The sequence below is a fragment of the Sinohyriopsis cumingii genome, chromosome 19 (genome assembly GCF_028554795.1).
Source record: "Sinohyriopsis cumingii isolate HCF-2022 chromosome 19, ASM2855479v2, whole genome shotgun sequence".
NCBI lineage: Eukaryota > Metazoa > Mollusca > Bivalvia > Unionida > Unionidae > Sinohyriopsis > Sinohyriopsis cumingii.
This window is the reverse complement of record NC_142979.1, coordinates 42,036,686-42,053,201: the sequence shown is the minus strand read 5'-3', so window position 1 is coordinate 42,053,201 and position 16,516 is coordinate 42,036,686. Positions and strand designations below refer to the sequence as shown.

The 16,516-nt window shown below is 34.4% G+C and overlaps 1 protein-coding gene across 2 annotated transcripts in view; it reads right to left on the bottom strand.

The window, feature by feature from the left end:
- The window catches only part of LOC149775569 (cyclic nucleotide-gated channel alpha-2-like), an 88,053-nt gene that overhangs the window by 56,771 nt on the left and 14,766 nt on the right, over window positions 1–16,516 (bottom strand). For both annotated transcript variants that reach the window (XM_089943348.1, XM_089943349.1), the window contains 2 exons: window positions 7,340–7,398; window positions 587–648 (listed from right to left, as the gene is read on the bottom strand). In XM_089943348.1, the coding sequence (XP_089799474.1) occupies window positions 587–648; window positions 7,340–7,398 (121 nt within the window). The remainder of the gene's footprint in view (window positions 1–586; window positions 649–7,339; window positions 7,399–16,516) is intronic.

Genomic DNA, 16,516 nt, shown 5'->3' with positions numbered 1-16,516 from the left:
TGTTTGTTACATTTTAGCCAATATACATGAAGAATCAATTTAACAAAAGGCCTTTACGTGTTGATCTTTCTTTTTATTTTTTGAATAGGTAAAAGTAAACTATGGCTAGTCTTCTGTTCTGACATAATTTTTCATTTGTAAAGTATTCAGAAGAACTCTTTCATGATATACAAAACTACGTCAATTACATCGAAGCATTTTTATAACCTCAGATATATGTCGACATGGATGTAGTTCATCCCGACTTTAGCTTTACCGTGTTTTCAGAAAGAGTTTATCTTTTTCGATCCAATATTACCAGCTTGTCCCTCATGAAGGATGCGAATAGACGTATGAAATAAATTATTGGAGTAAGGTGAAAAGAGGCCCATATTGGACATTTTGAAGAAAGGACTGCTTCTCTTAACAAAATTTGCGAATATATACTTCAACAGAAAGTGTCGACAAAACAGAAAATTAGTATTTTGGTACTCTACTGGGTAATTAAAACGCTCCAGAAATGTCTTATGCAGTTGCGTTAAGCTTGAAATAATATTCTATAATGTATTTGTGTTTGAACGAAACAAATATTAAATGACGAACTCACCAAAAGTCTTTCAAATTCCTGTCGGCTGGCGTTTCTGTTGGTGATCACATTGCCCACCTGACCTTTAAAAAAATCAATTTAAAACGTTCGTTAACCAGATGAATCTGTGAGTTGGTTATGTCAAAGAACACGATGAATATTTGCTTTTGAGAGACGTAAATTCATTTACGGTGAAATTTATCTTTCAGAAGGGAGTTGATCTTTCGAACTTGTTCGTAATTATTCTTTCTTGTTTTAGTCAGTTAGAATTGCTTTTGCCAGATTTGACAGGAGCTGTTTGATTTGGATGAAAAAGATCTCTGCGCATGGAAAAGTAAAACCATGCTAATTTCTTGATAGTCTCAAACATTATTACGAAAAGAACAAATCTAAGAAGCATTTTGTTTTTCTATTTAAATACCACATGCATCAAGACATACAATGTATATATCAGTTTAAACAGAATGAATCATATTGTGATGCTATTTCTTAAACTGTCTCATAAAAATATCCGATTTACAGTAAGATGAACTAATATTACACATTCTTCCGATAATCAAGAGAGACTGAAATGTTCAAATTTAAAGATAAAAACATAAAAAGAACCATTTTGATTGTTTTAATTATTAAACAATATGCATGTTCAGTTATAAAGGAAAGGGGTACCATATACGGTACTATTATCATATGCCTAAAAAGAGTGGTTGATGTTACAGGAGACCAAAAACTAACCCCATGCATGGTTAATATTACAGGACACCATGAACTAACCCCAAGCATGGTTAATATTACAGGAGACCAAAAACTAACCCAAAGCATGGTTGATATTACAAGAGACCAAAACCTAACCCCAAACTGAGTGATATTGCATCCAAACAAGGAGATGTCGCAAACAGACATTACTTCCAACTCTGAAAATGAAAAAAAAACCCACCTCGAGACTAGAGAGGTGCAAAATAAGCATCTAATTTTCTTATGCACTGAAAATGAAAATATTTCAGTGCAAGATATCGACACGCTATCCATTTTCTTCATCACTAAAATTAGGAGCATTCTAACCACCTTTGTCAATGCCATCAATTACCATCTTTCCATCGCCAAAAACGTAATTCAAATTCAATTATATTGCGATGTTTTGAATTAGTTCTAGCAGACAGCTTTTCAGGTCATTTAGTTAATATTGACCTATTTGGAACAAGAACACTAATGATGGCATGCAGTGTCCTCATTTAGTACCATGTAATAATTTGGGGTCTCCTCAGAAATAGGAACATTACATGGAGTCATTTATGGCCAGTTTACCAAATCCATCTTTGACTTTTAGATGTCCTATACACTGCTAGTGTTTTCTAAAGAATCGGCGAGTCTTTGACAAGAGACGGAAGAATATGTTATCCAGAGAAAAGGTATCTTGCCACTCTCCATTCTGATAATAAATCTATCTCAGTAGTATAATTCTAAAACGGGTCAAAGAGGATAGTCCTCATTTGATAATATGAAGCGAATGTTGATTTCACCTCTCCGAATGCTCCTCGCACTGAGTCGGTATCATTAGCTCATAAAATTCTTAGTATACCTGGCGTTTTGATTAAGACAAGATAGCCTTCACTGTTTGCTTTTTGTGTGTTTGTGTTCTCCCTGCATAAGTTTTAATTGTTGTATATGCTTTTCGGAAACTCTGGATATGTAATACACAAGGGGTTTCACCAGCGAACCAATCAGACCGCACCTGTGTGAATCTGTTCTGAGATAAATGTTACCTCAATTTTCATGGACCTTAGCACAATAATTATTTCATGCACAGGACTGACACTTCACGCCATGTACCACAAAACGTGCCAAAAACATACATTGTAAAGAATTATTGCTATCTTATATTACTTAAAATATACACATTAGAATATTCCAAGAACTCCTTATGTTACACAGTTTGAGAAATATCTTCCCAACCCCGACTCCCTATCATAAAAAATAATTACTCAAATCTATTAAAGCTTTAAACAGACACGTAAGTACCAACAGAACATATCCTTATTACAGTGTTTCTCACGTAAGTACCAACAGAACATACCCTAGACTTATTACAGTGTTTCTAAGCCACACCATGTGCACCAACTCTAAATAATAAATACATTTGCGCAAAAGTTCTTTAAAGGAGTTTATGATTTTGAAAGATTATTGAGCTCAAGAATTATTATAAACCCTAATTAATCGCATCTTACTGTATTCCCGATATAACCAACTGAATAGCCCCTTCTGCTTAGTTTTAACGTTATACAATATTGTTTTGTAGACAGCATCACAACTTTAAATAAGTTATGAACATGTGATTTAATTTTCTATCCTATATTTTAAATTTATGTCACAATCGATGAATGGTGTATATTGGCATGAACACGCAATGTACTGAACTAATTTGCATTTTAATTGATGTCACAATCAATGATTGACGTGGTTTAGGTGGAAAATGGTGAAATAATGAATCTGAGTGTACTTCTTTGAAACTCCATGGACGATGTGTCGAAGTAATTGTGAAAACCAGAACGTACCTGCGGAAAGTATCTGAATTATTAGAGAATGTATGTAGTGTTCAATGGGCGTCAATATTTCTACAAAAGTAAAAACTTACAGAGAAAATAGGTTAATTTGAATGTATTCTGCACGTAGCCATTGTATAAATAAGGTCAAAGGTTATGATCGGTGAAACTAAATTTGCAAAAACGTGGATGGCAGATGCCAGTGGCAAACCGCTGCCTTAATCATCAAATTAAGTAGGCTATTTGCCTGAAACCAATGTACCAGTCACAGATTCAGAAATATCGTTTGGCAACAGGTCTGCAGGATGGAATCTTCAGCGCCCAATTAACGACTGAACGGGTACCATAAGGTCGAAGACGCCCTTCCACAACAGAAGCTCCTGCATTTGAAGCATTTTCCTAGCATAGATTTAACCAATCAAACCGTAATAAAAACTTACACTCGGAAGTGTTTTATTTTGCCTTCGACTATCACCATATTTAGTCTTGGGAATTCCACAAAGATTCTCTTTACACTGACCCTATATAAAACTTAAATGTTAGCCGTAATTTTAATGTTTTGCGTTTAACAATCACTTATTATAGTCTTGTGAAATCCACTCAGATTCCTTTATATTGGTCAATGTATGTGACCAACATGAACTCAGTATGTTGCTAATGAACAATAGCTGAAGAATGACACGTAAATTTTATTAATGTTTTCTTTTCATTTAGGTACAATCGTGCCTTTCTAATACATGAAATGTAAAGGACACTATTTGGCATTTTCATTCGTCTAAAGATATATGTAACAACAAAATGTACTGGACGCAAACCAACACTTATGTAGAAAATTGTCAATATGTTCGTTCTACATAATCCAGCATGCCACCTTATAAATATTACAGACCGCTGCTGATCCTAAGATAAGAGAAATGTGACGTTTCATAATATACTTAAACGTTTGGGTAGATCGTCTACATTTCATTGTCAGCGTAAACTTTAACGGTAGTCATATTTTTGTAAATGTCAATCCGCAAAAAATACAATTAGAATACGAAAATAGTTTACACCATTTTACCATATCTTGTCAAAAAATAATAATTAAATTTTTTAAAACCAGGTTAGTCGTAATATCATGTGCTTTACAGTAGTTAAACTATTTCTGTTTAATTTCCAATGATACATGAACATTATGAAATACCTGGTCTATGTGAATGCCAGTGCCCTTTGGCGTGTGTAATATGCTTATATATTTTGGGGAGAAATTCTTTTAAAAAATTACTTTATCCACCTTACATATAATTTTTTACCGAAAATTTAGGCAGACACTTCATCTTCTAAAATAACATCTATAAATATATATTAGTCACAAAACTACACTAACATAAAACCTAAGTTGTCCATAAACATCGGTTAAGCAATTTAAATAGCAATTAAAACGGTATTTAAATCTGATCACCGTTTATTTGACTGTATGTTTTGTTTTAGGCAAGGAACCATTGTCAGTTCATCACTGTTCAAACCAGTGAACCGCTTATCTAAACAACATGATACCGCTTCTTGTATTTTGACCCTTGTTACAGTTATCCCGAACCGGTTGTACTGAGGTCGTTAGATCTAGGCGTGCAAAAATAATTTCATTACGTCAGTGTATGGAGAAGTGCATGTTTATCTCATCAATCATAATTCTGCCGCGGCACGATGCTTACACAAGTACGCATTCTCTTGAAGATATCCATAATGATGCTAAATCGTAGCGGACATCATTGAAAATATCGCTTCTAAAATCCCTCTAGAGTTGTGTAATACTACAAATGAATTACTCTCCTGATATACTGCAAGATATGGGAACAGCTATCTAGTAACAACCTTTCCGACATTTCGCATATGTCAATGTGCCAATAATGAGAAAAACATAAATAATGAAATGATTAAGATTTATTCTTTTATCTGTATAAATAGATGATTGCATCCTAATAAATGAACGTTAAAATCCACTAGTGAGAGTCCTTTTTATATATTTCACTCAGGAAGAAGGATAGAAACTAAAGCTGGTAGTTAACAGAAGTTACCAAGTAATCATATGGTCTAACTGGGCAGAAACAACTTATTCAATATTCATGGACCGTAATGTAAATATTTGTCAAATTATTATACTTGTGTGCTAAGCTCTATAAATCACACTTACATCCTATAAATGATCTATCCATGAATAAACACATAAAGAGATGAAAATGATAATGAAAAAAAATGATGAAAATATCAGTCCCAGTAAGATATCCCCGTTTTCATACAGTAGTATTTGTGCGACCACAACGATAAAACAGAAATGGATCAAACCAACTAACATGGACTATTTATCCATACGCATACTTTTTTTTTAGAAAAAAATTAAATTCATATTTTTCGGTAATTATTCTCAGCCAGAAAGTTACCGTCATTCTTTTGTATACACTACGTCATATATCATCACATATAGCCTGGTTCCATAACTCATAAAATAATTAGTTCCTGTGACCTACTGAAGACATCTTCGCCTGCCAAAGATCACCTATCCACTGCGTTCTACATGGACCGTTGGTTTATGTAGCTAGCCAAAACAGTACTTTGAAACATGGGTGTCTGACACAGGCTTAACGTTTAAAAAGCAATAGCCCGAGGAAAACAAAATCATACCGAGTGACAACATTTTCTCAGATCAATGCGGTAACCCGCTTTAAAATAGCACCTTGTCTGTAATATTACTAAACCCTATCTGTAATATTTATTGAACCGTATCTGTATTACTACTTGTACTACTGGGAAATGTAGCTGAAATCGCTAACCTGACATTCTTGCTATTTCATACGACTTGCTGGTACTTAGCGGCGAAAGCCGATTAGCTCAGAAGTTACAACATAAACTGGTGCTGATTCCCATATATAATATTTCGATTTAAACAAAATAAGTTAAATAATAAGCAGAGTAATGTTTCTTTATTTACTTGTTTTCAACTATAAGTATTACCTGTTGTGCCAAACAAAAGACCCCTACCTTTCGCTGCTGAAGTAGCTCTTCATTGGATGAGGTTGTGGAATTTTGCAGACACACAGATAACTCATCCACGGATTAGGATTTCTAAAAGTGATTCGAATGAATAATAAACATAAATTGACCTTTGCGTCTATCTCTATTCTCAAACTGATGAAGGAATATTTCGTACAGTTGCATATTTCTGAGAATACCGGCAAGTCGTAGAAATCCGTAATGTTACCTGTATAGGCAGTCATTTGTTCAGTTCTTACGTTCTGGCGCCCGTAATTTTAGTCTGGTCTAACGCATAACTCTAAAAGACGGCTTGATTAACAGAAAGATGTATCTGGAGTAGAATGCGTCTTCATAGACGAAAATATCAGCCAGAAATCGAGGGTCAGACGTAAAACATAGTGTTTCCAAGTTACTAACGTTGTCTTTTATATAGCAGTATATGCAGGTACCATGTTGGGCTGGGTCATATCAGTGATCGGAGGAACGTTTTGTCACTCAGTATGATATTTTTGTCTGGTTGTTGCTCTTTTCAACATTAAGCTTGCATCAGCCATATCTGTTTTGAACAAGTGCCCTTGTGCGGATGAAGAGTTACTGATCATAACAAACAAAATGAATTGACCAAACAGAGAGCTCGTTATCTGATATGTCAAGTTTTCAATATGGTGACTTCCATGATGTCCACATGGTTTTGAGTCTTGAGTCGAATGAAATATGTGCATGACAAGTTTAAACCGAGGGAAAAAATGATCTGCAATATGTATTTTTGCCAATGGAAGCTGCTAAGGTCATTCCCAACTATCTTTCTACATAAATGTAACGAGCAATCTGATTAGAGCAAAGTAACGAGTAATTTGACTGGAGCAAAGTAACGAACAATTTGACTGGATTAGTTTCTTTCTGCATCCAATAAGACAGAGGTGCCACATATATTGTTCTGACTAATTATAAATGCCGAAGAACGATTCATAATGAATTAGATAAGCAACCCTTGTATGAATCAGTATATTGCAGACAAGTAGGCAATGTTCAATAATCTCCGTGGAAATAGGTGACAGCGACAAATACCTGGATGCGTGACACACTTACACCAGATACACCCTTAGTAGAATACTGGTGAAAATAGGATCGAATGTAATCGAAACTGAGCTAGCCTGCACATCTCTCTCCTTCTCTCTCTCTCTCTCTCTCTCTCTCTCTCGTATTTTTTTTTCTTCTGAATACTCACCCACTATTGTGGCAAATATAAATACGCCGATGAGGTAGCTGACTATGACGAATGTATACCTGAAATGAAACAGATAAGATTTTGTACTCTGATAACCACTTCAACAGCATATGAGCGCTAGACACTGTTTCTAAACAATCGATTTGAACTTGACAAATCAGTGCTTTTTGTACTTAAGGACAACGAAGGGGTATATGGAAGTGCCTCTCAAAATTGGTAACAATAAAAAACGTATACAGACATATTTCTAAAATTTGAGGATAATACATTTTGTAAAAAAATGTGTAACGTTTGCACTTAAATTCCTGCAGAACAAAAGGGAAAAAAAAATCACAATTCAAACAATTTCAATACATAACTTTGGCCGTCTTTTTACAAGGAAACGATAATATACATACAAAGAACCAATATCGATCAGATCATATACTCTTTATTAAATCCCACAAAACTGTTTGCAATCAAAAAGGGAAAAAAAATCTTCTTCGTATTTCAGGACATATAAAACCAATATGTTCCCAGTGTGAATAGCATTTCATGACATGAAGGTACATATAATTAATTATAGACAATTATAAATATACACCAGACAAAACGGAAAGTGCTATCTCTGGATTATATAGAAAAATGCTTGATAATAATGATATACATATTATTAAGAGTTTAAGTTCCAAGCTGAAATCGAAGCCGCTGGAAAACAAATACCGGCGCATAATGCTGGCGCTCTCTAACTGGCGTTCTCTAATCCACGTGACCATCCCTGTAAATTATTTCGAACGTCCACCTTTTCGTTTCCCACTATTTCCTATACCTGCTTCAACATTCCACGACGCAATCGTGGCTCTAGAGTCTTCATGGATCATCTCTATTAAAAGCAATATGCTTTCAGTTTTCTCTCGTATAGACTCTGTGTCTTTCATTTGTCCACATTGTGCGATTTGTAACGGTAACATGAGGCTGTGTGTGTATGTATATGTATGATTTTTGTATTTGACGGATGGTTCCATTTATTACTAGTGAACAAAGTTGCAATAAAATGAGACCTTTGCGTGATTACATGCAAGAGGAAGCTAAACGTCGGGGCGGCGTGCCTATATGAATCCCTAAAGAATGAGCCCATACCTAGTTTGATAATGATTACGGCACTGAACGTCTTACTTGGCACAAATTTTTGACACGGAAGCAGAGAACCAGTCTGATATGTTGTTACGGTCAAATATTCATTAATGTTCATTAAATTTCAAGCTCGGAGTTGCATTAATTTATATATATGATAATGTCTGGCGAATAATTATTAAAATAAAACTCGAACAAGGCTAAAGGACACAATTATTCAGGTGAAAGATAACCGTATTGTCTGCAAATTTCTATGGAAATGAATAAAAAAAGGTTCTAAAATTTACCAGAAAGAATGGACGGGTAAACTATTTTAAGATTTCCAAAACTTTAAGAAACAAAGAGAAAAGAATGCGGAATTTGAACCAAATACATTCAAAATAAAGTTGTCGAAAGCAAATTACGCAAGAAACGAGAGTGAATAATGACATTAACGTCAAGCCACAACTTATCTTATGATTTATTATCTATTATCGCATACTTCTGTATAAAAAGTTTCATCACCTTTTACACAAGAAACTTTCACAGACGGATAATTTGAACGTTGAGAACAACATCTCTCTTGAAATGCCACTGTGTAAGATACCAAAACGCATCATGACGTCACTTCCGAATCGACAATTGCAATATCATTTGTCCAACAGCATGCCAGTTATAGGTCAATACAATCTCTCACCCAAAATGTTTTTATAATATTGTTTTTATTTTTTTCAAATCACGGTCTAGTGCGCGGTCAGCTCGCCATCAGCGCTTTAAGGAATCAAAAATAAGGGCCCTACTGGTCGTAAGAAACTTTCATGAATCCACGATAGGTCCATACCATCTTTACTTTTATTTTTGTCTGTTCAGTATTGGAAACATCGGACATATTTTTGAGAAACTCATATGTAGCAAATATGGTAACAAACATGTGTTCTTACATGTTTGAGGTGACATGGTCAATTACTTGTAAGTGCAGTGTACAACTAACTCATCGTCATCGCCCTTGAACTTCAACTTGATATTATGAATAGAAGACGAATGAACCCATCTCAGACATTGATAAGATATTTCCAAATGCCGAATGAGATAGGTCTGTAATAAATATATTTTTTGGAGAAAAAAAACTGAACAAGAATCATTCGAGTCATTCGTCACACATATCCATAAAGTACGTATGTCATACCATGCTCGCGAGTCAGTGCAAATAAAATCTAGAAATAATAAGATCTTGCCATAACAAACTAGCCATAATACGGCTTATATTCACGTCCGGGATACATTTCTAAAATGTTCTCTATACAATGTATTGAGTCCTAAAGAAAAACAAAAACAAACAAATGCTACCGTTGCAGGTTTATTATTTCCATTACCAATTATGGATTACTCTTTCCCTTCATTGCAAATATTTCTCGAATTTGGACAACCAACAACAAGAAGAAAAACAAAAAATAATGCAACACGTTTTACCGTTGTAGGTTTAGTAGCAAGTTCTCATTACGAGTGATAGATGTAAATATTTTCGAATTATGAACATTGAGTGAATATGAAGCGGTTTGGGAATTCGAAACTTATCTGATTAAAATTTTAATAATTATGATCCACATCGGAGAGTTCTTTACTCGAACCAATCCTTCACACTACCGCCTTATTAGATGAATAAACGTCGGTGATTTTCATTATTTAATCTATGCTTTTGGTACAACTATATATATATATATATATATATATATATATATATATATATATATATATATATATATATATATATATATATATATATATATATATATATATATATATATATATATATATATATATATGTGTGTGTGTGTGTGTGTGTGTGTGTGTGTGTGTGTGGATGGATGTATGGACGCATGTATGTATGTATGTATGTATGTGTGTGTGTGAAAGCGAAGGGGAATATGTCTATATTGTGGTTCTTATGTAGAAATAACGTTATAAATTCAACAGAAAATAGTTACGTGTTCATCCTTTATTATTTCAAGCACTTTCCATCAAGCTTTATTACTTGCGAACCATTTCTTCATTCTGACAGTTGAATGTTAATAATGCAAAAGCTGCAACGGACGGTGTTGTCATAAATATAGTATCTGCATGAAGTTGCAGGTTCAGATTTCCGTGTTTGTTTCCAAGCGTTTACTTTCTCTGTACTTTTCGTTGAATGTTATCTTTTGGCTATCAAGAGACTTTCTTACGTTCTAGATGATCTGTCTCTTTTTTTATATATAATTTCTGCCATAAGATGACGTTTGCAAAATTGTATACAGATGACTATGTGTGGGACGTAAAACAATTGTGAAGGAGATCATCCACCAATGTTTATATCACTGTCCAAATACTCTTCAAGAAGCGCAGAAATTTAATATTACCGGCATCCACTGAGTACTTCGAGCTTTCCAATGAGTACTTCGAGCTTTCCATTGAGAGCTTCATAATGTATTCTAGTTGCAACAATGTAACTCACATCATTGATTTTGAATCACTCTTTTAGTCAAGAGGTCTAGCACACACACACACACACACTTTGTCGGGCAGGAAAAGGGGCCAATGAAATACCGATACAAAGGGGCAAGATTAGTGCCCACAAACAGTCTGTATTAAAGCCTAGAATATTAGGATCTTAGCAAAACAGACAAGAGTACCACTTCTTGGATCGGTGTCTTGAGATTCATTTCTGAATTCCTGAAAGTACTGGAAATAAGAAAAAAGAAAGAAAAAGAAAAAATAAACCGCAAATCAAGCTGCCGTTATCAGTTTATAAGCGAGTTTCGATTGCCATGATAAATTATTCCTTTCCTTCCTTGTAAACATTTATCAAGTTAGGAGCATCCAGCGAATCCGTGGCGGTTCGGAAAGAAACTCTAACCTCTTTCTCAGAATTCGAAGTTCTCTGATTAAACTTTAAGATTCAAAGAATGCCAAATGTATCAATTACTTGGCCAATTTAATTAAAGCTTCTGAAATTATTCATTCTAATCAATCCATCTACCGCCTCTTACTCTTTTCCTTAGTTTATCTATTTATCAAGTTAGGAACATTTAACGAATCTGCGACGGTTCGGGAAGTAGGTCTAACGTCTTCTATCTAGAAGATTCTTTTATTAAAATTTAAGATTCAAAGGCTGTCAAATGTATCATTTATTTGGAGTTTTTCATTCCATTTTCTCAAGAGACTTCATTCTGACCCCATCATTCTACTATCTTATTTGATTAAGGGCTCTATTTAATTAAGATTTCTACGTTTTCTAGTTACCTTTGACACTTCGATGGGATCCGTTTATCAATTTAGGTTTTAAGTACAGTTATTTGGTAATTTTGAACCATAAAATGGACATAAGAAAATTAAAAATGAGGATAATTGTCAAAATAATGTATTATGCATGAATACATTCGTACATTTACCTTACGTTCAAGCCCCGCTTCCACTTTAGACTGTAAAAGATCTCTTTCAAATCTGATTAAAAAATATATTTCACATTTCTGTGGCTTCAAAGATGAAATCGGTACCGAAGATAAAGACTTCATTAGTCAGAATGTATTTCTCGAATCTTGAATTCGTCTTTAAAGAATCCCATCTGAGAATATGCTTAGTTATGATCAATTCTTTAACGCTTTTATACAGAATTAAAGATCCAGGCATAGAATTTTTGAAACCTTTGAGGATTTAATTTCTTTTTATACTTACTGCTTTATTTCACAAAATTCGTATTATTATGTGAATATATTCCCTGAAAAGCAGTACAAAATCTAAATTAGAGGGAAACAGTTTATACATTATATGTATGTGAGGGTTGTTAAGGTTGGGGTGGGGTGCTAACATTATTTTATAGAAGTCCCACCCAGGCTCGATTTTGGATGGAAGTTCAATTAGTGAAAGATAGCTCCGAGCCCCCAGTCAGCAACGCTGACGGTTAGATGGTTAAATGTACAAAAAGGTTGAAGTTCAATGAATAACAATTTAATAACAATTTAATAATCAAATGATCCAAATTCCCAATTATACAACTTGCGCTCGACCCATTAATAGCCTATTTCATCACTTGATTAGCAGTGTGAGATCGAGTTCCACCTTTCCTTGTATTATAATCATCTGTGGTATTTTCCTCTACTATTTCTCACAATTCCTTCTCTTCTTCCTCCACGACTTTCTCCAAATTCCTCCTCCTCCTCATCGACTTCTCTATATTCCTTCTCCTCTTCCTCCACTTTCTCCTCCAGACTTCTTTTCCTCATTCTCCACCTTCTCTCCACCGACTAGACTTCCGTTGACTTCGACTGTTTCAGCTAGTCTCACTTCCATCTACAACTCTTAAAGACTCGGGACTAAATCGAACCCGAAGCTCTATATCCCATAAAAGCTTCCTTTTCGAACCTTTATCTTTCCTTAGAATCTACCTCTCTAAGTTTTACCGCCAAATTACGAGTGGCTCTCTCGGAATAACCCTATATTGCGTAGCAATTTTCCAAGGCGAAACTGACTTTTCATTTACAAGTTCGAAGGTATAATTCGCGTCGAATCATAATCACCCCCTCTATCCCAATTGCTGATTGGATATCGCTGTGGACCGATGCAATCAAACTTAGCGGACAATGTCCGTCTCGCTGTCTGTAAACGTGGGGACGGATGCGAATACGTCTCGTTCACTCCACGGGCTTCCCTCTGGTCCTAGGACTAAACTGCAACACATAGGTGTGGTAACTACAAGCCTTTGTCAAACGATGCGGGCGGTCGCGTTCGTCATCTCAAGTTTCGGGTTTTCTGGCTGGTCACGGTAACATTGCGTAAGATGTTCACACTAGCCTGTGAAAAGCTTTAGACATTAAACATATGGCCGCAGTAATATTTCTAAGACAGTAGACTATAGCTTGTACATGACTTTATAGCTGGGTTTAGCAAACATGAGACCGTAACTGGATAGAGTCGATTCGGAAGGAATAAAAATACTAAACTTTCAAAGAGTATAATGTCTAAATGTTTATTTAACAAACAGTTTTAGTCGCACAAACCATTACGCGACATTATAGAGAATAACGTACTGCATTAAAGAAATCATCCTCTACACTGGTGGGTAAAACTATGAGTGTAAACCAAACCAAACGTGTGATGTATTCTCTTTGGTACCCGGACCATAGTAATATATTAGGCCGGTAACTAGTACAATTTCTGGTTCTCCGTTTATTTGTCAGTGACGTCATTCGCACAAACTGAATTGCGGTGATTATTTGATAGTTTATGTCAGACTGGTGCAAAGTCGTGAAAGGTACATCTTTGTATTTTGTTAAAACATAGTAGTTGATAGTTACGCGCGGTTTCACAAACACTGGATGTGTGACGCAGTAGTCGGCTAATTTCTGTTTTAAATCCAAAAGGTTAAATAGGGATAGTTAACTCACAACATCGTTTTGCGTGAATGGGAACACATGTTTTTGTTTATAATAAAATTGATACATTTGTTCGGACCATGGTGAAATCAGGTCTGACCATCTGTTATAAAAAATGTAAAAAATTGGCAGACTGCATGGAAAATCTGGAAACGCAGCGAGAGGCCTATCTTTGAATAGAAATGTCACCATCGAATAAAGGACGAAAACTTAATTAAAATAATCATTTTATGTTGGAGTTAGTAATACGAAGTTTGAAAGAATATTTGTTTTCGCTTGCAAAATATTATATATTGTGAAACAGAGCAGACTAAACGCAACCCAGAGCAGACAAAATAAATTGGCTCCATCGCACGCATCTCGGATCTGCGGTAACCGTACGAAATAACAATTTAATTTTGAAGCCGATTCTGTGTCTCTGGGGACTTCAAAATCAGTAATGGGTTTCAAGCCAGTAGAAGGAGGATTAGTTCATTTCTAAGTAGCAATAGCATCGGTGCATTATGAAATACTACATGTAACAGAAGCGTCACACGCGTTATGGTTTTTGGAAGCACGTTGATGCTGTTGACAATAAAAAATGGGAGACGAAGCTTAGCGCACAAGATGAAGTCATTTTATTTTAGTTGTCACTGGCATTTTTTGTAAATTAAAAATCTAAAATGACGGACTTGTACCGGAATGAGGAAGAAAATATTGTGTTTTCGAAACTCTTACTAACATGAGGGAAATGCCAAAAAATCATAAACTCCAAAAATATTCCTTTAACTGCGAAAATAATACAAATAAAAAGAAAACATCTTACACTTCAAATGTGTTAATCACTGTATCACATAATCTTTTAAAATTTGTCTGAATTTACCTTGAATATATAAACAAAGTTAACATCATTAAGTGAAAATTACGATACTATTATCAAAATGATGATCATACGGAATATTATGTTGTAATTTTGTCAACAGCTCCACAATATATTTTACTATTCAAAATGATTAAAACATATCGTGCCAGGTCAAGTAAAAATATCTAGCTTTTGTATGTGGAACTGAACTCTCAACGGGGATCAAACCGTCACAAAGAATCCTCAACGGTGATCAAACCGTCATATAGAATCCTCAAAAGGGGATCAAACGGTCACATAGAATCCTCAGAATAAGGGAGTCAATTCCATAGTTCTAAATTTCGATGCTGAAACATTTATAATGTACAAGTACAATGGTTATTCGCCTACATGAAGGAATTAAATTAAATGAAAGTTTAATCTTTGATCAGTTTATTTTTATAGTAAATATTGAAACTTTAAATCACTGATAGTAGTTGTCTATGAGTAGGTTATTTAAAATGTCGACCACATTGTTTGCGTTATCTTAGGAGTGTTGCACTGATTGCTTGTTCAACATGTATTTTAAAACTGTTCCAAGCCGATTTCATAAAATTATAATTATTTTGATAGTATTACATGAAAATAAAGGAGATTAAATTGGAGAGACATTTGAGTCCCATTTAGATACTTTCACACTGTTTTATTGACTGGTTCACTTTTTAACTTACTTGCATCTTTACTTCAGTGAAAGACATTTAAAATCTTTGACGTTAATGTGCAAAAACTCGCTCAAAACTGTTTGCTCTCTACTGAATTTTGTAAAAAAGAAAAAGTTAACAAGATATTCAGTGAATGTCATTACTTATTCCCGTAGTATAAACTCAGACTGACACTATTTATTAGTCATCTTTATCGTCCGCTCTTATATTCTTGTAGACGCAGCGACTAAAATGTTTATAAATCCTAATTCTCTCTGAATTTCGATCCTATTGTAAAGCTAAAAATAACTTGAAAGCGAATAAGATGGGTATGCAATATATGTAAAACAGCATTAGTGTTTTGCTCTGAGTGGGGGGAAAATTATTTGATTGATATGTCTTTTGAATATATCTCGCCCTGACGGTCTCACTGTAACCCTACGAAAATATCAATTTCGTTATTTTTACCGACGCAGAAGAAAAAAACACGTGTGCAGTATTGTGTGTATACCTAACAGCTTTGAACTTCCAAATGGAAATGAAAAGTATGACCGAAAACACGGGATCGTAAGCCGCGAACTTGACAGTGAAAATACGATCGCCAGTTTGGTAAGTGATACATCTTCTAATGATACAGTCCGTTAAATCAGCCCCCCCCCCCAAGCCTGTACTTATACTTTTTGACTGTTGAGGCCCCCAAACAATCAGTCAGTATCATTACAGATCTGAGGGCTGATTTATCGTAATACAAATGATGATGTACCAATATACCAAATTTCCTTCCTTAATCTCAAACGGCTTTATAATCAATGAAAACTTGCGGGACAAAATAATGTCAGCTTAAATTATGAAAGAACAGAATCTAGCGTCTTCTCTTCACTAAATTAAAATTAACAGATTTTTGGACCCAAAATGTTCAGTCTTATATATATATATATATATATATATATATATATATATATATATATATATATATATATATATATATATATATATATATATATATATATATATATATATATATATATATATATATATACACTGATGATTATAAATATCAATGATGACATCATGTAACATCAACTCATCAAAGATTCAGATGTTCCATTGCAAACAACAAAGCCTGTATTAGTAAATTTTTTAATTCAAAAATAGCATA